Genomic DNA, 24,397 nt, shown 5'->3' on the forward strand with positions numbered 1-24,397 from the left:
AGTATCGATACTTTGATAATTTTGTAGTGTATGATGTCAGCAAAAAAAGTGCATACTCATGCCAGTAAATTAAATATGTCTTTATATGTTTAAAATTAACAATAAAAGTAAAAGTTTTGTTAAATCAGTTTTATTTAATATGGAATTTATAATGATATTTAGCCGGAAAAGCAAACAATGATTAACATAAAAATTTAAATTTAAAATGTAGTATAAAACGAAAAAAGTGATAATAAAACACGGATAATATGTAAGTACTTTAGAAAATAGTATAAATCAAAATAAAATTATCAAAAAATATTATTGGTCCTTCCATAACCATGAACAAGATCCTGAAATTGAGTATTCAGCCGTAAGAAATAGTACTTTAAAAATTAATATATTATATATTAATTAACATCCATTTAAATTAGTAAGTAATAACTTTTAATTTACTATCGTTATATACTCTTATACTTATGATTTTAAAACTACATTTTTTACAACATATAATTAATATTATTTTTTTTCAATATAATATTGTCAAAGATATTGTATGATAACAAAATATGATCGCAGTTAGTATAATATACCGATATTTTTTTCTCGTGGTTGGCTGTTTAAATCATTGATTTTTAAAAAAAGTTTATTTTGCACAGCAAGAGAATACCGTTCCTCGACAAAATAATTTCCATGTACTTATCTGACCTGTTTATTTAGCTATATGTGCAGTTTGCACCGTTCACAAATCATATTGTAATATATAATATTCATGAGAAATGTATAAAATGCCTAGTAATATTATCTAATTGACTAATTCTCATTAAATTACATTACCAAGATCATAACATGATTTACCTTTTGCAAGTCAATAATATTTACGTTTAAGACACTAAATTTCAATACACTGTATAGCTATATAATTGTATAATAGGTATAATGTATATATTATGTATAATATAATATATAATTGTATACTATTATAAATAATATTTTAAACTTCTTATACATTTATTTAAAGTATGTAATATATTACTAGGTATATATTACAAACATCCCTATTTATTATTACCATATTTTTGAAGCCAAAGTAATTGTGGATAAACAAGAAATTTCTCCACCACGTCTTTTCGCAAATGTCGGCGTGGTGTTTGACCACTAGATTCCATTGCGGGCCGGAACCCAAATTCGGCAAGATCAATGTGCAGAATAATATGATGGCACCCATCGTCGGCACCAGTCTGTATCAAATGATAAATAATAAATATAATAATGATTTACATGAATTTCGTATTTTATTACATAAGAGATATAATTTTGGTGAATACATGGTGTTAGTGACGCATCGTTGGGTGAGGTAAGCAAAGCATAGCCTCGCCTAACGCCTTTATAATAAGAGATAAAAAAATAAAAATATGAATATTTTTTCAACAATTATGTATTATTTAAAATTGTCTAGAAATAAGTTTTTTTGAAATTGTAATTAACCCAGAAAATTATAAATACGATAAAAAAACAACGATGACGCCGTGTTGCCATTGCGACCTCAATGATCACATCCCACCATTAGTAAGGGAAACATACATTTTTCTAAAATTCACCAGGAAAAATAAAAATTTAAGATTGCAATGAGAGTAAAAAAATATACGATAAAATAAGGAAGAAAAAATATCTGATACAAAAATAAACGTTAATTTATCGATCAGTATTAGCAATATAATTCTTAATGACAACATTTCATACAACAAAAATCGATGTAATATCCAAATTTGAATAATTTTATCACATTAATCTTTATCATAATAAATATTTTTTATCTCAATATAAAGTTATAAAACTGTGCACTACGGTTATAAATAAATAAATTATGTTTTTAATAACCGTGTTTATATAGGTTATCTATGAAAATATTTTTTTTCCCAGGAATTTTGGAATATCTTCCTCATCACTAAAAACACATTTTAATAACATAATATATTGTTTAGCTTAAAAGGGGCACATTTTTTATAATGTACGAGTATAAAATGTATACTATAAACCGTTATCTGGGTTATCCTTTCAGGTTAAGTGATGTAGGGGATCGAATGAGGTACTTATACGAGTATGTGCACATTACGAGCATTTCATCGTGAGCAATGTCAAATATTCTTACATTGTTTAATGTTTATACCTAACTAAAGTTATCACAACTTAATATAAGTTTTATTGATTAAACTAGTAACTAAAGCTCAGAGCTTGGGATTAAATGTGCAAAAAAAACAATTTATAACATGTAATAATGTAAAAGAAATTAATTTTTTTATACAATTCGATGTATTTATAATTTATATTCAAATTATTTAAAAAAAGATAGTAAGTAATTATTTTTACGTTTTAGTCTGGAAAAGAAACCATTATATGTTTTATATACAAAAAGTAATACTATTGTTATCCGTCGGTGTATTTCTCGAATATTTATCTATTTCGATTTGATTATATTCATTGCGTGAACACACGACTTCATATTTTCATAGATGTAAATCGATGAAAAATTGAGAAGGTATTTAATAATATAAATTAGTCCTTAATTTGCTCTTGTCAACAGTTCTATGTTGGTATAGTATTACCAACCTCAACGAGGATTTTTTAAATATCATTATAAAATTAAATTAAATGTAATACGTACACTAAGACATGAAGATAAAAAATGTAAGTAATCGTTTTTAATTAATTTATTATTTTATAAACATTGCATAAGAATAATTAAATAATTAATCTCAAATAATTTAAATAATAAGTTTAAATAATTCCATGAAAAAAAAATGTAAAAAAAATGTATTAAGCTTTGCTCGCTTTGGGTTATAGAAATATTATTGTTGATAATTACTTATGACTTAAATAGCTTCCCGAGCAAATCAGGCTTTGTTGTTACTTATTATATTGCTAATGAACGTACCTGGCAAATCTAGAAATTAATTCTTTAGGCAAATCGATAGTGCCCCTTCGATCTAAATGCCTCAAGAATGAAATAGCAGTCAATAATCCACTCATGAATATGAAAGGATCCGTGTAAAGACTCGCAGCTCGAGCTATTACTGTCCATTGTTTTCCGAGATGCTAGAACATATTTCAAAATATAATACAGGTGTGTGATAACAATTACATTTTTAATACATTTTTTATCGAATGGTATTAAATATTACACGCAGGATAGACGATTTAATGATTAGGTATTTTAACGCTGAATTTTCAGTTATTATAAAAAGTATTAACTTAATTCAATTTTTTTTATAATTTAAGATACAGCTAGTAACTACTATAATATACTATTATGATTGTAACATTATTCTATTATCAACATTTTAGGTCCCAACTCCCTGCAAGAATGTTGATAGTCGGCAATATAGCTGATGAAGATCGTCTTACACTACTACACTAGAATCTAGTGTATAAATGTCTAAGACTAAATTAATGATTTAAAATTAAATATTCAATACAAAATTATTGTGTTATTAATGATTTTGTGAAAAAAAATCAAAATTAGCAAAATAATTTTTTTTATTTAAGCTAACATATTTTAACATTTGTATATTTTCCTTATTATTCATTACTACATGTAATTTAACGGCAAGCAATATCGCTAAGTTCCGAATCATACTTCACTTATTACAAGTATGAACCTTAATTTAAGCACCCCTATGTTCCTTGTCTTTTGATTTAAAATACCTGTATAGTGTCTAGTTAGTATTTTAACCAATGTAATTTTATTTTTTAAGAATTTAATATAATTTTACATTATTTTTCTTATTTTTCATTACAACTTTTGCAATAAGCTACATATTATAACGCATGAATATATTTGATAAATCTTGTTTATGTGGAAGCTACGTGTATGCTTGACGAACGATAAAAAAATAAAATTTATTTCATAAATTGTTAAGTTACAAAAATAATGATATTCTTTGACTGTTTAATTGTTTATATTATAACAACAATGACACGATTATACAATGATTGTTGGAGGGTTTTTCCTATTTAAAGTTAAGTATACGCCATACGCATTTAACGACGCGAAACGCAGAACGACGGGCCAAGGTGAAATCGTCAAATCGTCGTGATTATAAAAAAGCGCTTTTCCTGGTGATTCATTATACCAATGCATACACGTATACTTATATTATACTGGAATTGTTTCGGTTACTTCCCCGTGCGTTAGTCTCACGTTTGAATTCGCAAACAGCAGCATTAAATGCTAATAGTGCGTCGTCATCGCTGACGGGTGCTACCGGAAAATATCATGACAACGATATAACAATATTAGTAGGTACACACGCAAAATAAGTATAAAATGTACAATATTGTTTGTTGTGTTCGTTTGGGTCCATTTTATTTTGTTTTTAGAATCATTAATTATAATTTTTTTTTTATCTAACTATTATTATCTTATTATTATCTGTCCGTCTTTTCACGGAAAAAACCTTTTTTTCGTATTTAAGGCATATTAATAAAAAGTTCAGCATTTTTATTTTTTGCCGCTGCATAGAAATATTATGCTTATTTATTATTAACTGTAGTATAATTTATTTTTTTATGCATATAATCATTCCACAATTGACAGGAGTTATATTAAATCACGGAACAAAAAATATTAAAAATTAATAGGAAAGTGTGAGCAGATTCAGCCATTCAGGTACTCGATAGTGAATCTGTTGGCTCCTTTAAATAGGGATCACTATAAGCTTTCACTTGAAACAAAAATCAGTAACCTCCGAAAAATAAATCGATAAAACGTTCCTCATCGAATTACGAATAATCTTAAATCAATAATCGTCATTCGTCATTCACGTATCTACGTATCATTTTAGATAATCATTAATCATATATTATATAAACGTTACCTCTGTCATATCGGTCCTGTTAGAATACGGGTTGAAGAACATCGCCATCGATTTATGGGACGCTAGAAGCATGAAAGCGTTCAGCGCACGGATCCCGTGAATTGACCTGATATCTTCAGGTGATTCATTAACGCTCAATAGTTGCCGGACATTCCTTATCAACGAAAACGAGTATATTATTTTGGAAATGTTACCTGGAAAATTCGCGTAAAAATCAAGTTTATGCCAATAATCGATATCAACCGTGTGTTACATCGACCACATTTTCTGTGGTATACTCACTTTTCGAATCCTGTAACATATTGTACTTATCCATAATGGTAGACAACATTATGATCACAATCAAAATTCCAAATACCGACCTGTAAATTTATATAAATATATACAATATAGGCACGCGTTTTCATTATAATTATTATACGATGATTCATATCATATCTATATTTCATAACATAAACATGGTCTAACTGATTTCGGTGCATGTTTTTAAAAGTAATAATGAAGAATTTCAAGTTTTTAAAAACTATAAAATTTAGAAAAAAAATACATTTTCAGAAAATATACGTCTTATGATAGTACATAGATAAAGATAATTTGAAATAATACTAAATTGAAAAAATATATGGTAAATCACAATAAATTGAATAATTATAATAAGTACATTAAGTGTATAAGATTTGTGTAGCAGGTTTTTGAAAGTAAATTAAAACATATTATTATTAATTCAAATATTTTTGTATATTAAATTAGGATACGATTTAAAACATAAATTTTTAAAGTTATGTCATCATTTCATCAATTATCAAAGAAAGATAATAAGCAAATTCGGTTTGATACAATATAACAATAGAATATTATAGAATGTATAAACTTCATTATAAAATGAATACTAGTCTAAAATGTATTGAAAATATAATACGAAAAATTCACAAGGTGTTTTCGTCTTTTGAACTTACATTGCGATCAACGAACCCGTCGTCGGCACGATAGATGGTCTAAACGTCTGACACATGTCCGGATCAACTTTAAGACGCAACTTTATTTCAGTTGTATCGACGTACTTTGACAGCAACAAGTACATTTCTTGTTCGATGTCAGCTGGAGAACAGCTGGCAGGCGTGCAAACTGCCCAGTTCATGGTGGAAAACCTCGGGACACGATGGCCGGGCTGAAAGACAAATTTATGTCTCAGTAGATTAAAAAATTAAAATAATTTATGTATTAATGATAAATATATCATTGGTATATGAAGACTGAGGCAAGTATACTTAGTTACATCACAATATCGTTATGTATATTTGCATACCGCTTATTAACAGAGCATCGAAAGGCAAAAACTAGAAGTGATGAGAAATGTGTGACTCATATAATACATAATTTTCAGAGTACATACCTATGTCTTATACATATATTATACCCTTAAATTGATTATAATTTATATTTAAACGGTGTCATTATATTGATTAAATCTTCAATCTTCTTACCATCATTCCATTCTACCTTAATTCTCACATAATATTTATCTATATGTTTATAATTTGTATTATTTGTAATAATAAAAAATTAATGTAACAATTAAGAAAAAAATCGATTAATATGGGTTGTTGAAGGAGAGCCTTCTATAAAATAACAAGAATTGTATTTAAAAAATGCTTCCTACACACAACTAAACTATACTAGATTATAAAATGTATACGGGATTTTAAGATGTTTATGACTTTTACATATTATACATACCTATTATAGACTAATTTATAAATCAGTTTGGTAAGACGCAGAAGCGTCACATTTTATTTTTCATATTTTTACTTTTTTTAGGTATCAACGAATTTTTTGATGTTTAACAACATTTTCTATTTTTTTTTTTTAAATATTACCTTATACTATCAATAAATTTCAATATTTTATACATTATGTATCATGCTTTTGCCATCATTCTTAAATTATTATAAGGGTTTTTCAACAAAATTATGTACCTATACCTAATATTTTTTATTTATTAGATTAACCTAACCACGTATTTCTACTTTATTTTATTAATCTATTATAAAAATATAATGTTAGGGCATATTTTAAAATATTTGGGCATATTTGCGTGTTTTTTTAGTTTTTAAGGTCATAAACATCCTAATTCTAATAATATATTACCTATGTAGTTAAAATAAAAATTACCCACCTATACGCCTTTCTCATTTACTGTATGTTCGTCATTCGACGCGTGAAAAATTAATAATTATTTCCCTATTTAAGACCGGATACTGGAAAACATGTAATTGGTTTAAATTGCCTTGAAGTTACTTTAATTTTTAAGCAGGACTTTTATGAGAATTCGAATCACAGGTAGGTACCTAGTTAAATTATAGGAAATGACAGTGACGAATGGCTATTTGACTAAAAATGTTATCATTATATATAATATATAAACCCATTGTTGAGCTACTACAATAAGAACTTTTTCGAATAATATACGCATTGCTTGACCTCAAAAAATCTAAAATTAATTACTATTCCTTGATAGAGTAAATTTTGTTTAGACGAGATCATAAAATATATAATGAATTTCTGATTAGGTACCTAACTTTTTATTACTCAGCGTTTCTGAAGGTTTCTTATAGTCGAATTTCTAAATTATAAAAATAAAAATACATCAACATAAATATAGATTGTCGCTTGTGACGCATTTTAATTGCAAAAGGTCTATTAGGTAGGTAAATATTTTCTCTGAACATTTTTATTTTTATCTGTTTTTTTTGCACCATGCAAAACATATATTATAATTAATCCAGGAAAGCAGAACTCAAACTCAAGATACATTTATATATAATATAATAGATACATAATTTATTAATTTTTGTTTATCAACTTGAAGCTTAAACCAATTAGTATGCTGGTTCATATAAATAAAATATTTAATATACAATAAAAAAGAAAGATTAGGTTTTGAGAATTTCTGTCTAACTATTCGTTTGGTCTTCTTTACGCAAGTTATAAAACAAAATTAATTTTCATTTAAATTACGTATGTATAAGACATGGATATTATTTATTTGTTTTTTTTCAAGAATATTATTAAATAAACAGTATATAAAAACTGTTTTTCTTTTATAGCCATAGTCATATTTATTTACACGTTTATGTCAAAAAATTAATTTTGTCGGGAGCAATATATTATGTAACATTGTAGCCCTGGTCGACTTCGGCTTGTGTTGTACGAGTACACGTCAAACGTGACTGAAATAGCTCACTTTCTGCCGTTTCCATACAATATACTATATTGGTAAAGTCCCTATATAGTTACTCCAGTTGGTAGTTCCTGTAAGACGGCCGTCACTCGTTTATAATATAGTACACGACGCCGTTAAATTAGTACGATTGGTCGTCGATAAATGACAATCATTTATTTTGACTGTATTATAATTTATATTATTATCAAGAATCGTTAAAAAATATTGATTTAACCATTTAAATCATACAGGTAGTACGTATTTGCCATACCAATTAAAAAAACAGATGTACTTATTAGCATAAATAATATTGTTATTATAATAATAAAACATGACGGTTGTCGTATAAGATTTTTATCTTTAAAAACGTGACTGACGAAACAACCGTATAGACAAACAAAGCTATATATCATATCGTTATTATTTCATTATTTTTTAAATATTCAATTATTCTCGATAAACATCTATTATTGGCCATTTCAGTATACGATGACAGAAGCTGGTACCTACGTTACTTTTTCTAATATCATACTATATTTTATTTTATGATGGCAAGTGTTACTATAGTTTGATATATATATTACACAATCGTATCAAGATAAACAATATTTTTCTTACAGTAAAATAATGCGTTCCGCGTGGACAAACGGCATTTGTACAAAACAATTTAAGTACACAACCATAAGCATTCGACTTCCGGGTATCTATATAACGCTAAACGCACGCTGCACACGTCGCGTACACATCCACTACGTAATTATATGAGTCTAAACACTAAAACGCATTAAAGTGATATATTGCCCAAACATATAGAATACATTAGTTATTAGATATTATCATATTATAATAATATAATGTATATACTACATAGGTATTAGGCACGTTCAGATCGAGCACACACTACGGACATCAGAAACGTTGTAAATACGTAGAAAATAAATAGAAAAACAAGCGATGAATAAATAAAATAGGCACAATACCGTAAATATCTCCAAAATAAATAGGTGGCTTGGTCGTAAATGTCTGTACACTATGAACTATAGTACTATACACTACATTATAGTGACTACAGACTACCAAGTGACGTATTTTACCTTTGATATGGTACTATGGTAGCTGATAAGTATTAAGTACTATAATATGTGAATGAAATAATATTATGATACTACGCGCGATCCACAAAATATCAATAAAATAGGTTAAATGGGTAAAACAATTAAAATGTTAAAATAACTTACACAAATCTATTTACCACGGCTGTTACACGCGGTAGTACGGTACACACGTGTTACGTCCCGATTAAATACCTATTATAAAGTTCAATAGTAGGATTTCGTCTCTGCTATCACCCTTAACACAGAAAAAAGTCGAATAAATAGCTTTAAGTTTTTTAAAAAATCATCTACTTATAATTTTAATCAATTTTAATTTATGGAAAATAATAAATGTATTTATTTTAATTATTAATGACTGTATTTATATATATTGGATTAAACATTATTTTATAAATATGAGCATTTTTTTTATTATTATTAAATTTCATGTAACTGGAAACTTTTTCACCTGAATACGCATTACACGTGTATTATTTATGAGTGTTTATAAGTGAAATATTTCATGTAAAATATTTAGTCGTTTTCCTTCTATTATATAGTGTAGCTGGTTATAGAGCAGAAATAAATAGATGCATAGGTATACAAATTAATGATTCCTATATGATTCTAAATAATTTATTGGTACCTACACTTAACTGACATAAAAATAAAATACAAATTTTAAGAAATAATATAAGAGAAAATGAAGAGTATTATAATAAGTAGGTACATTAATAATTTACTATATTTATATTTATTGTAAATATTTAAAGAAAAAATATATTATTCATAAAATGTTTCACTGAAAAAAATTTAATTACAAACATTTTTTAAATACTAAATATTTTTTTTATTTGTACTATAAATGACGTACGTTCCGCTAGTACCACACATTCAAAAACACTGATTTTTTTTGTTGATATTTTAGCGATTTAAGCTCTATTCTCGTTTTTTGCGTCTAAGATTCTGAAATTAGATTATAGACTTGAAAAAACAAACAAAATTCACGACAGGTTAAAATGAAAAGCAATTATTCACAGTAATCAAATACTTTTTTTATTTTGAAATCTAAATTTTATTTGTCAGCCAAACTTCTCTACACGTATAGTAGTTATTATGATAAGGACATTAAGTACGAGTATATAGATGGCTAATGCATACTTTAATACTTAGGCTCGTCGCCAAGCTGCAGGAGTTCAGAAGCGCTCAGAATAGTCAATAGTACTGAACTGGCTCCCTAAGTTTTTTTTAATAATATTTTAAATGTGTACTCATATTAATTGTACAGATTTGTATACATTATATATAATATATATAATATATATATATATGTATATAATTAATAAAGTTGAATAAAAAAATTAAATTTTAAGATTTTTACCTCATTATAAAAAATTTCTACCATCTTACCTGGGGTACCTGTGACTACTATAGTCTATAGTACTAGTGTAATGGAATATCATAATGTGTAAATTAAATAAATAAATGACAGATTGGTATAAATTAAAGAGGAATACAATATGAGCAAAAAACAGTTTAACGATCCTTGTTAGGTGATTTTTTTTTTGTTCTTTAAATAAGTTGGCTGTAGGGCATTGACATTCAGTTGATCACGTCTAATTATAGATACTGAGCGGGTTCCCAAAACTTTTCAAAATAATCAGGAAAAACAAAAAAAAAAAAACAGAAATTTTTAAGAAAACTAAGTTTGTGGCAAAATAAATTTTGTTTTTTTTTATTGTAATTCTTAACTATAAAAACTTGAAAATTGAAATATTCATAATATTAGTAATTAGTATGATATACATTTTAAAAAATATTACATACTTTTTTTATTTTTATAGGCTCTTTTGTCTTATTTATAGATATTTAAAATATTCTAACCCTTTAATTTTTTTTTCGATTGGTGTATGATAAGAATTGTGTTTTTCATTAAAAGAGGTTGAAAGTTTAAACAAGGTAAGTAAATATAAATTGTTCAAAGTGGGAAATATTAAAAATTATTGAAAATACATAAACAACATTTTTTTTATAAGTGTTTAAAGTTAAAGTTTTTATAAAAATCATGAACATTTTTAAATTATTTGTAGTTAAAAATTTATAAAATTCTTGATTTTAAGTTTTAACACCTAAATAATCACTTATTCAAATATTCAAGACACTTTTTTTTCACTAATTACAAACATTTAATTTACGGATTATGAAATATAATATTTAAAATAGAAAAAAATATGTATAGGAATTATTATATTTTATAATATTATATTTGTACTAAAAGACAAGAGTTATATACACGGGTAGAAAAATAAATATAAATAAATAATACTCTAAGTTTAATATTTTTAAATCATAAAATTAGATCAATGTCATTCGTCTAATTAGATCAATGATATCGATCATCATTGGAAAACTCTGTTGTGTAGGTATGCCAGTATGCCACTGACCCTTATGATAATAATTTGTTCACCTTTGTAAACAACACGCCAAGTTAGGTATTTATTTTCCATTCAATAATATCTCAAAAAAATAATATCAGGATTTGAAATAAATCATGATTCTCAATATATATTATATATAGCCTATAGTTATATGGATAATATCGACACAATTATATTAACTGGTTTGACATTTGTCATTCATGGTACATTGTCACATTGACTTCCCATAATAATTATTTAACTTCGGGATATGATATTAATTATACCTACTGTAATCTGTAACATATTATTAAAACATTTATACCACCACCGATGACATTATTTTCTTTTCGATTTTTTTTTCACGGTCGTTCGTCAATCTTGAATTGTTCGATACTCCACACGTTTACATTCAATTACGTAGACATACTATATACTATATAGTATATAGTATATACGAACCTATCTACCTAGTATTACCATATTACGAATATTATTTGATCCGTATACTTGACACGCTAAACTATGCTCGTGTGCATGAGTATAATATTTATGGCATTATAATATTACGTATTTATTGTTTACAGTAGACAGTAGTAAACTGTAGTCACTAGTAACCATAAACCGTTTGCAATTGCACTACTTGCACTACTTGTAGAAACGGTAGTAAACAAAAAAAAAATAGCGGTAAATCACGTTTCCATATTTTTATAGTTGTTATACTTGTATGCTCTATATAAACTTTCCGTTTATTGAAATCTAATAATCACTCATAAGTGTTTATTCCCGAAGTTTTGTTATATTATCAATTATATTTTAAAATCCAGAGGCAATAACTATATAGGTGGTATTTTGGCTAATCCTCGACTCTCAATTGAAAAAAAAAAAATTGCTCCCAAAAATATATCATCAATAAAAGAAAAACGATAGAAAATAAAACTTGACTAGTGGCTTATATTATACTCAATATAGGTGATAAATGATAATATTGTTCAAATTTTTAAATAAAATTTAAAATATTTCTTACTTCTTTTGTTTTTTGTTAAATAATATCTATAAATGTATTAAAAAATGTAATTTGCATATTTTTTTTATTTGTAATGCACAAATGCACGATATAACTATATAAGTGCATGTAGGGATTCGACATACCATGTAGGTCTAGGTACATGATACTAAAATAAATATTTTAATACAAGCATTTATATAGATGCTACATGTCTACACTAACTATTCTAAATGTTCACCAGTAGATAGAATCATCAATCTACGTTTTCTTATATTTTCTTTTCTTTATAATATCGTAGTATATTTCATCTAACAACAATTTTTTGTGTAAAATCTGTTTTTTAATATAACGTCTTAATATATATTAGTAGGTTTGATGATTTAAAAACTCCATTGTTAGATAAGTTAAATTACTCGTATCAAAATATAATTTAAATAACATCCGTTTTATGGTATTATTATTTCCTATTTAAATAAGTACCTGGCCAACCGAGAGATGCGGTGAATTTTATAAAGTTGTAACATACATATTTTTAATTATCCTTCGATGAAGTCCTTTACTAAATATAAGTATGTAAACGTATGTGAAATTCCATTTAACTATATGAGCAAAGAATTCGATTAATAATACGTTAACGTAATATTAATAAAAAATAAAACAATAATACCGAGTATATTATTAATTATTGCATGACTTTCAAGTCGACTGTAATACCTAACACTTGCGTAAGTCATGAATACGATACGTATATAAGTACCTAATAGGTACTCGTACACGAATATTAAACAGAAAATATATTAAGATGGCTCGAATACTACAATAGTAATTGAAAGATTATGTGTAACATTCTATCTTTAAATAGAGTACATCTAAAAATTATTTTTTTATAAGTATATACCTATATAATATTATTTGTATTAAAGTATGTATAACTGTTTAAGTAATTACCTAAATTACCTATGTATTAAACATATATTAAATAACCTACAATTATTACTCTTATTCAATATTACATTCGAATGGGTACATATTATTAAAGAATAACAAAATATTATACCGTTGTGACCTATTGGTAATGTATTTTAAATTTTTATTTAAATTTATTATTAACTATTGTAAAAATCAAGTATATTTTGTATATACAAAACACATCACATAACATGTTCTTATATATTTATAAATTTTAAATACATAATAATTTATACTTACGTCTTCTAACCGACTACGAAAAGCTGAATGCGAATGCATAAGATCAACTATGTATCTTAATTTTTCGTTCGCATTTGATGGTAATGTCATTTCCACGTACGTTAAACAATACTGCCCCTTAATTCCCAAGTTTTCATCGTTTACTTTCAAACACTGATCAAAGTCTCCAAACTGGTTTACATTTCCGTTTAGAATGCCCGATGGTATTTTTGCCGAAGAATCGTACACTGCAATCAAAAACAGATATTAACTCTCGCACTCATTTATAGTCAAACACTGGTAGATACATGATAAATATAGCAACGAGTATTTAAATATTTTAGTCACTCAACGTAAGCTATGTATTTGGGAACAAATCGGAACAATCTTAAACAGTGCCGAATTTCAGGGACGCAGAACTATAGTTTTACAATGATCGAAATTCCTTATGGACGAAATTGGTTCGTGGTGCCAAGTGACATGTTTAAGTATACACATTTTATAAATAATAATTTATAAATATGATCATAATCTACTTTAAAAACGAACAGAGATATTAGGCCAATAAATTAGTGAACAAAATAAGACATATAAAAATGGTGTAAAATAATAAATACTAAGAATTCAAGCAGGAATAGTACGTATTAGTTCTGGACGTTCTTGTACCAATGTGTCATAGACAATCTTCTCAACATCGGCTACTCTGCTTGACTTGTATAGTTGTATACCAACTAATTTTTTATATAATTAAACGTAGAATTTTACTACTTTTTTATATTGAAAAATGAAAAAAAAATAATTGTCCGTATCATTGAATACCAAAATATATCAATAATATGTCGTATTTAAATTCGTTTCTTTTTAATTCGAATTACTAATGAGTAATGACTTTTGAATGTGCAATAATAGGTCAGGAATTATCGTTTGACATTTTAACGTCTTCGATAAGAATAGAATGTATTAAATTATTTTAAAATAATATTGTATAAATATTTATTAATTTATTATCATTATTATATTCGTAATTGCTCAGGGATATACTTTTTTTATTCACTTCATTCACTTCAATAGAAAAATTGTACGTTACAAATATAGTAATTATGTCTTATTATATTAATAAGATATATAAGGTATGAGATTCAAAACTTGAGACGATTGTTGTATAATTTTTAATTTTTTTGTTTATATCACAATTCACAAGTGTTTAATGGATACTTTGTTCATAGATTATTATAACAATTTTTTGTTAAGTGTTTAATAATATGGTAATTTTATTTTACCATGGTAGTGGTGGTACATCATATATTAAGTGTAATTTTGTAAAATGATTAATGATATATCTTATAATTCAATACTCGTACATGCATTGTAATATGAACAATTTGGTTAAATCTGTGAACGAAGCAATCGGTTTTATGAATAAATATAAAAATGTTTTGTATTACTATTGGGTTGGTCGTTGTTTTGCTATAATAAATATTGAAATTATGTCACTATGAAATGTACTTTTCATATTAAACATAATTTGCAAAACACTCAGAAAGCGTGAAGGTTTTTTAAGAATTGTATATGCAGTATACGTATAGGCACATGCTATATCACTTAATGGCGTCTATTGAATTTTAATATAGTTACCAGCTAGCTCGGAACAGGTGGAACTATATAGGTACCTACATAAAGTACATATGTATAATATATACACAGGTGTACACGGAATATTGCGTAGTAATGCAGTATAATAGGTCGAACTTGAAAAAAACTACAGTATAAAATGCATGTTGACACACTCTAATACCGAGTTGTGTTGCAAATTCCATCCGATATAATAAAAAAAGTACCAGGATATAGCTTATACAGATTTTAGTTACCTACCTGACTGTCTGTATTAAAATAATTTGTACTTGCAACATTATTACAACAACGGCTTGACGTTACCTAAAAGGAATATCAAAATATGCATGCATTTATATTTTATGCACTTATTATATCATTAAAAAAATGTGCTAAATAAAAATGTTTGTACCTATTAATTAAAAACAAATTATGTTTAAAAATATTTAAATTAAATTAATTAAATGAGTATTTAAAAATTGTGTATAGGTACTATATTTCATAATAAATGTAATTAACACCTAATAAGTAATGAATATTTTGCAATGTTATTGTAAATAAGTTGTTTTATATGCACGATTCATTCATCTAAAATAGAGTAGGTACCTATTGAAATAAATTCAAAAATAGTTATATGATTTTAATAATATTTTGTATTTATTACTATTGAAAAATAACAGTTATCAATTAATGTATAGTAGCGTGTGCAAAATATTTTGACTTTTTAATCATTCGTCAACGTGCGAACAGAAATAATAAAAACATTTGAACAAAAGTAAATGGATTATAATACTGTTTAGTGTAAGGTCTATGATTATACTCGGTTATAGCAGAGGTGGCAAATTATTTGAACACTACGTGCCCAAAAATTACTTTTTTTTTCAAGCGTGCCATGAAAAATATTATATTCAATATTTTAAGAAAATAATCATCGTAATTTGATTATATAATTAATATATTAATATAAAAAGGTTAGTTTAGGTACATAATATAATAATATTACTTTATTAATTGTTTATTTTCTTAATGTGATTTTTTTTTGTTTAATACTTGATACATTTTAATATTCTTTATTTTTATAGGTATTTACATATTATATATTATGTACATGTTGAATACTAAAATAGGGGCTGCTGCGTAGGAAATATTGTCTCGTCTAAACATACTTAAACTTTCAACACGCTCTCGAATTATTGAAGAAAAAACCGAAAATTTAATTTAAAATATTCATATTCAAGAGTTACCTACTAAGAGGTACCTACTCACTACTAACCTATGTTAATCAAAGCTATAGTGATCAATATATTTAAAACAATATCTGAATTTACAATAGAAAATTATATTGTTACTTAAGCCTCGGTGTAATGCTGTATCAATGAATTAATTAACAAAATAACATTTAAATAATTTCAATAGTCCCATTAATACTTATTAAAATATTATAACGGTTATGTATAGGATGTCCGAACATATCACATGACACATAATATTATAAATTATAATCATAAAATAAACCCAAAATTCGAATTATTATTATGTTCACGCACAATGCATAAATATGACGTACTTAGGCGTTTCAAAGCTATTTTTCGAACACCCATTATAGAGTTCCTGCAATCGTACAATAAATAGTTATAGGATAATAATTATTATATCAATATATTACCTATATAATTATACAACCTAATACCTATATAATTATACAACCTAATACATTTCATAATAATTTCAAAAACTTTCATCCAGCAACCGGCAAACAATTTTTTATTGTAATAATAATAAATAATAATTTAACTTACTTCTTAGTGCCCATATTGTTAATTTTTCTAATTCTCTTAAGTATATCTGACTGTGGTTTTTGCATAGTTCGTTCGAACTGCTTAACACAGCCATTGGTGGACTTGCAAAAAACAACCCTTGAATCGTGTTAGACAACAATATTTCGTTTTTTTTATTATCTAAAACACACATGATGAGCAAAATTAAAATGTATTCATAGGTTTATAGTAATATATAAATTTATTAATAATATTAACAGTAACTTAACTAGATAGTTTGAAATATTTAGTTAAAGTAGATATATATAATAATGAGGATTTTTCTATATTTATTTATATAGCCGTAGTATAAAGTTAGTACTATACGATAAGTTAGATATCGTGGTTTATTTGTAAAAATTATAACTAACGAATTGTACCCACATATCAAAATAATCGATTTTTAGTATCAAGTTTAAGAACAACCTGTATAATTTAATATTTTTTTTAAAACGGACTACGATTATTTTTTAAAACGGTCGTTATTACGTATGTACAAAATAAATTAATACGAGTAATAGAAATACTGTGAAAGTTTAGATTTATTAGATTTAATATCTCTGAGAATTTGTTAATAGATTATCAATTAATTTTTAAAAAAACGTATAAACAAGTTGGTATATATTATATACTCGTATTTCATTGACAAAAAAAAATAGAACTTTAATATTCTTTTCTACGGAGATATCATATACATCATTCATTTATTACACCATTTGTTCTATTTTTGTGGTTTAGCTAAGGCCTAAGCTCGCACAGCACACGTGCACACAATATAATACGTTCAACATATTTTGATTTAGTTTTTGGCTAGGAATAGAAAATACAAGTTGTACCTTGTACATAATATGAGTTAAACCGTTAAGTGACTTATTATTGATACAATTTTATTATTATTTATACAATTTACAATTCCATTTTTCCTTGTATAATACAGAAACTACACAACATTTTAATTAGCTTGAAATTAAAAACAATATAATATGTTTAATTCATATTTCATATTATTCTGCAACAAATTCTTGTCAAAACTCAAAATACAGTAACATACTCGGTAATAATGAACTATATTTTTAGACTTGTTTCGTTTCCAAAGCGGAGGTTCCAAACTAGTTGTACCTATTATATTTCTACATTAGCTTTTTTTCATGAAATATTTTATTCTTTATAGTGCCAGAATCAAAAACTTAAGACTTTTTTGGTATGTCTCAATAGTGAAAATTTAAATATTTGTACTTTGAACCTAAAGTACAGAATACAATATTGTTTGTTTAATACCCAATGACTGCAAGCACAGCTATGTTTAATATTACGTGTTAATAATATTTAATAACAATAATAACCATTCAAAATGTTACGTTACATAGTATATTAAACGCGACGAATGCAGTGGCGTAAGGACGAGCATATTGAACTTGAAAATCGTTATGAAATCTGTTACATCACTGTCGCAGTCAAGATGAACTCAAATACTGAATATGATTAAATGTTCATTAACCTGTTATTAGCACTTTTCATGGTTATGAATATTATGATTATTATACTTATTAATTATTACTTTTACATAATATGACATATACGAATAAAAGGAACATATAATACTTAAATACAATTTATTAATAACGATGGACAGTAAATGCACAAAATATTTAAAAAATCGTGCATAAAAAATGTAATAAACACGTTTTGAATGCATTAGTTTCAATAATAATAATAATAATGCTTATAAATAATAAATTTTCTGAAAACAAATTGTAATAATATCATTAAATATTCATATTTTAAGAATTAATCGGGCCAAGGTTTATTAATTTTAATAAAATAAAATTATTTATCGATAGTTTGTTATTTATTGCCAATATTTATTTATTTACAAACACTAAAATATTTATACAAAATTTATTCAAAATAAAACACTCGTTTTGTTATTGAAACGTATGGAAATTAAACAATCCAAGTCTTTATATCTGCTGTATCTATATACATTATACCCATATGAGCTATGACAATAATTGTACGTATAAAAATGTCTTATATTATAATGTATAAAATAGAGAATATTTAACCCTTTTTCTATTTAAGGGTTAAAAATGTATAATAAATTATATTATTAGTGAGAATATTTTTTACTTGTGTCTAAAAATATAGCGTGGGAGGATAGAGGAAATGATACCATTCCACCCTTCAAATAATTTACCAATAATAATTGTATATAATATATTAATATGTAAGCATTCTAGTATAGACTAGTATAGAGGATAATATAGTAGGGCTTGCATTTTTGTAGAAGTCTAAATTAATGAAAATATATCAAGTTAATACTATCCATATTTCATATTATTATTATTATTGTAATAAGAAAAACTTTAAGAGTACCTACCTGGCTACTTATTACATTATAAATATTTCATAATTAATTACTAATTAGTAATTACATAAAAATATAAAATGCACACAGAAAATAAAATACAAACTAAAATATAATATGTCATACACTTATACTTTGTAACGATTAAAAAAAATAAAAATATTTTAATATTCAATGAATTTAAAACTCTCTAAAACAAGGCAAATACTATATCTTTTCCCAGACTAAAAAATGTCGAAAAAACAACTGATCCTCCTACCTTAATATAATAATATAACATATGCAATCGTCTTTTATTTCTTATTTTAATCATGAAACCGATGGGGTAGTTGTATAACGCATAGGTATTACTTCCTTTCCTCTCTATGTAGGGACGTCTTTTTAGTTTTTAAACTTTTATATTATTATTTATTAATTTTGAATCGATATTATATAATTTCAAAGATGAATTTATCTTGAGATAGCTATGAATAACTTTTAGGGGTCTAAGCTTAGATCATATACTAGTATATACTAGTATATGATCTAAAGGTCTAAGTACCTCAGTTACCCACTTGGAGCTTGAGAGTCTTTTAGATAAAAAAAAACCCTTAAGACCATATACCTAGGTAATGTAACAACTATGCTGAATGTATTTTTGTGGCTAATCGGTTATTATTCTAAAAACGTTTATATTACCTTAAAAATACACTTCCAAAATTAATTTAGTATACTGTACAGTGTACAGTGTATAATTTTATGCTGTATAATTTTGTGGATGAATTATTTTTTATAACACTAAAACGTTTAGTATAAATACGATTGTTTTTAAGCAAAACTGAAATTAATATAAGATAAAGTAGCTAATAATTAAATGAAACTTTATTTCAAATTCAACCAAAAGATTCTTATTTTGACGTATACCTCTATAATGGCTAATACATCTAAAAGTTAATTATATCACATTATCACCCATTCACCACATTATTTTCATATTATATTATAATACGTACATTGTTATATTAATATCAATATATTATCATTTATCAAGTTCAAGTACGGAACATAGAACCATATACGTATATACTATATATGTTTATTAATAATATATAAGCCTATATAATAATAATAATTATTATTATAATTTATCGATTGCGTATTTATTGTATTATAAATAACGGCGTATATTTACTTAATACTTATTACAGTAAAGACTAAATGCATAAATTAGTAGGTGTCTTATACATAGGACATCTCCAAGATTAAAAAAAAATACAAGTTAATCACGATTTACAACCATCTAATAGATATTACGTACATACCAAAGCTTTTTAATGGGAAACAATCGTCATATAAAAGCAACAAACAATGATTATACCGTTTTTATTAGTAAAATATTGTAATACTGATTTTACGTTTTACATAAGTACCTAAGAACTAAACATGACGTATTTCAGTGTTCGTGATTATTTTAATTTATTGTATACAGTAGTGTTTGGTTCATGATCATGAATTCATGAAGCAATTTAATTAATAAATATTTATTGTTATTGTTATTAACAATAACAATAAAAATATTGATTTAATATTGTATATAAATATTTACAAAATATACATAGGTCATAGACCATAGGATAAAGACGTATTTATAATAATAATAAATTTATACATGGGTTAAACTGGTTAAAATATTTCAGATTTCTGCGCATTCGAATATACGACGATAATTATTTGAATTGAAGAAATGTTTAAACGTAAATAATTTAATTTACAACGCTACTGTAAGTAGGATATTTGAGAATGAACATGTCGTACGTCGGCGTCGATGGGGACACACATTACCACGGACAAATATTTATAGTTATTATAGTTATAATTATATTCTAGATGATGACTAATGACGTTTATAGGTTTTTACTCATGGAATTAATTACCGTTATCAGCATTGTTATATTTAATTTAGTATTAAACCATTGTAATCTATTGCAGTATGTTATTACTCGTTACTCGTTAGTCATTACTCATTGCGACATATTCACAATAATAACAGTTTTAGAATAACATTATAATAATTTTATGTTCTAAGGCGATCGCGATGTGTGTCTATGCCAAATATAATAATATACAGTATTATACAGAACACGCCATCGATCCATCCTCGGCTAAAAGTACAGAAATTAATAACAATTATTTATATTTTATATTTCCATCTATTTATTGTACCTATTAATCATTATAAAAAATATGGTACAGAAAATACGTTTACTCGTATTGGTATGCGAGATATTACATTTTAAATATGTATACAATGAATAATAATGGACTATCGTTAATCGTTATTGGTTAGTAACATCCAAAAAATGATTCAGAGCACAGCTCGCAGTCTTGAAATGAATACATTTACTTCGTATTCGGAGTATAATTCCCATATAACACGTATTTGAAATTTTGAATACTCGAAAAAGTATAACAACATTGGCATGATTGGAAGTTAATGTATGTAATTTAATATATTAATACTGTACAAATATATAATATGTAATTTATTTATAGTACAATAAATAGCAATGCTATTTATAATATTAATATTATGTAAATCAATTGACTAGAGAAATTTGTTTTTTGGGTTCAGAAAAAAATATCTTGGTGTTTTTACACGTAGCGAATGTTTTCAAGAAATTAATCGAATTTAAATTTAAACAAATGTACACATCGATTTATATCACATTTTAAATTGCCAACATAGTGAGCAATCGCAATTCATTGTGTGTGAAATAAGGTTTAAATTTGAATATAAGTTTTTCAAAAAGTATATTTAAAATAATAATTGAATAAAAAAAAGTATTCAAATATTTTTTTTAAATACCCACTTATTTAAATGAGTATTTTACAAGACTGGAAACGCGCGTTGAAACCACGTTTGGTGATTGCACATAATATTACTTATTACTTATTAGTTATTAGTTATAATATTTTAATATTTTTTTAGTGCTATAAAATTATAAATAAAATAATAATGATTAACCAATACGTAATAAATATAGTCTATAACTACTTTTAAATTTTAAATAATTTGGGCATTTAATTAAATAAAAAAAACTTGAAATTCATAAAATATGTGTATATATTATATTACATATAATATGGGTATTACACAATATAACCAAATAATAATTATTAAAATTGTGACAAACATATAGGTAATTGCTATCTGTTAAAAAATTATAGTTAATCTCATAGTTCAGTTACTCCAGTATATTATATTACACTTATTGATATTATTCAATTTTAATTCTACCCAGATATTTATGAAACATCATTAAACGAGATTAAAAAATAAATAAAATTTATACATGTTCTACCATTTTATATAAGTAAATATAAAATAGTGCAAGAATGAATAGATATAAGATATGCTACAGTATGCTGTAGCTCTGTAGGTAATTTATAAAATCCTTATATCTACTAGGTTTATTGGTATATAGGTAAGCTATTTAAATTGTTAATAATAATAATAATAATAATAATTTATTTAATAATAATTAATAATTAAACGCAGTAAAAATTTAAGAGTAATATTAAACATTTTTGCTTTACGTTTCTAGACAATCACTGTAACTTATGATTGTTATAATATTTTTATTATAATGTAAAATATCATGCGATATGATTTACTATTTGCATTTATGCCACATATAATATATCATATTTATACAATCACGTATTAATATTGAGAGCTAACTGCTAAGGTACAGATTGTCAAATTGTAAGTATATTGACATTATTGTATATGGTATACCTATCTAACATAATTAACTCTATCTTAAAAATATACTTCAAATCAAAATTTATCTGAGGATATTTAAGTCATAAATATTCTAAATTACGCACAAAACAAAACAAGTATTTTTAGTTAAACTAAGTAGTAAGTCCTAACCTAACTTGTTTAAAAATTGTCAATATCACTTATCGTTTTCATATATCTTTCGGAGTAAAGTAAATCGTAAAAGGCAACGCAAAATAACTTATGATTAAAAGATTGGGGAGTGATTGTCAATTATTAGAGGTAAAAATATAATATCACTTTTATCCTGAAGTAAAATATGTAAACAAGTACCTACCTTTAATCTCTAAGCATAGTGTTGCTATACTGCTATAGCATTGCTATATAGTATATAATGTTATGATTTATGAGGCTTTTGAAATGTGTTTTTATGGACAAGTTTTTAACATAATTTGCAATAATATTAATATATTATATTAAAATATAACTATATAACTGTATAAGTGACGTAAGTTATCGATTAATTACGAACCCAAACCTTTACTGAATGTATCACAAGGTTAACGCGATTGTTAACAATTCAGACCAATCGAATTGTGTCCGCTGTGGTGTTAGCATGTTAATATAGCCGAAATATAGCATAGTCGATTCATATTATTGTCAATTATGAATTATAAGTACATAGAACATATATTATGTCATATAAGTCCTGAATTTTTTTTATAAAAAAATTAAATATCAGGTCATGGAGACAGAATCACAAAATCATGCAGTTGGAACTTGTAAAATTATTGATTTTTATGAATTAACTACATAAAAACACGATGAAACCACTATTTTAACATTTCTATATTTGTAAGAAAAACGTTTTTTTTGACGAATGTAAAATGTAAACTGGTGGGTGATCAAATCATAATCCCTACATTGACGAATTGCAGCACTACCAACTTATTTGTTCAATAATATTATTTTTTTTCCAAATATTAATTATACAATCTGAAAATATGTATTTTTAAAATAAGCAATGTATAGCGGTAAGCCGGTAATGACT

At 25.4% G+C, this 24,397-nt stretch overlaps 1 protein-coding gene across 1 annotated transcript in view; it reads right to left on the bottom strand.

The window, feature by feature from the left end:
• LOC132927932 (nose resistant to fluoxetine protein 6-like) overlaps positions 1-24,397 on the bottom strand; it is a 60,103-nt gene that overhangs the window by 10,141 nt on the left and 25,565 nt on the right. The window contains exons 2-8 of the mRNA XM_060992498.1: positions 17,198-17,356; positions 13,809-14,035; positions 5,813-6,024; positions 5,139-5,218; positions 4,857-5,050; positions 2,915-3,075; positions 1,052-1,220 (exon numbers count right to left, since the gene is read on the bottom strand). Coding sequence (XP_060848481.1) covers positions 1,052-1,220; positions 2,915-3,075; positions 4,857-5,050; positions 5,139-5,218; positions 5,813-6,024; positions 13,809-14,035; positions 17,198-17,356 — 1,202 coding nt within the window. The remainder of the gene's footprint in view (positions 1-1,051; positions 1,221-2,914; positions 3,076-4,856; positions 5,051-5,138; positions 5,219-5,812; positions 6,025-13,808; positions 14,036-17,197; positions 17,357-24,397) is intronic.

This window comes from Rhopalosiphum padi, chromosome 3, assembly GCF_020882245.1.
Source record: "Rhopalosiphum padi isolate XX-2018 chromosome 3, ASM2088224v1, whole genome shotgun sequence".
Classification (NCBI taxonomy): Eukaryota; Metazoa; Arthropoda; class Insecta; order Hemiptera; family Aphididae; genus Rhopalosiphum; species Rhopalosiphum padi.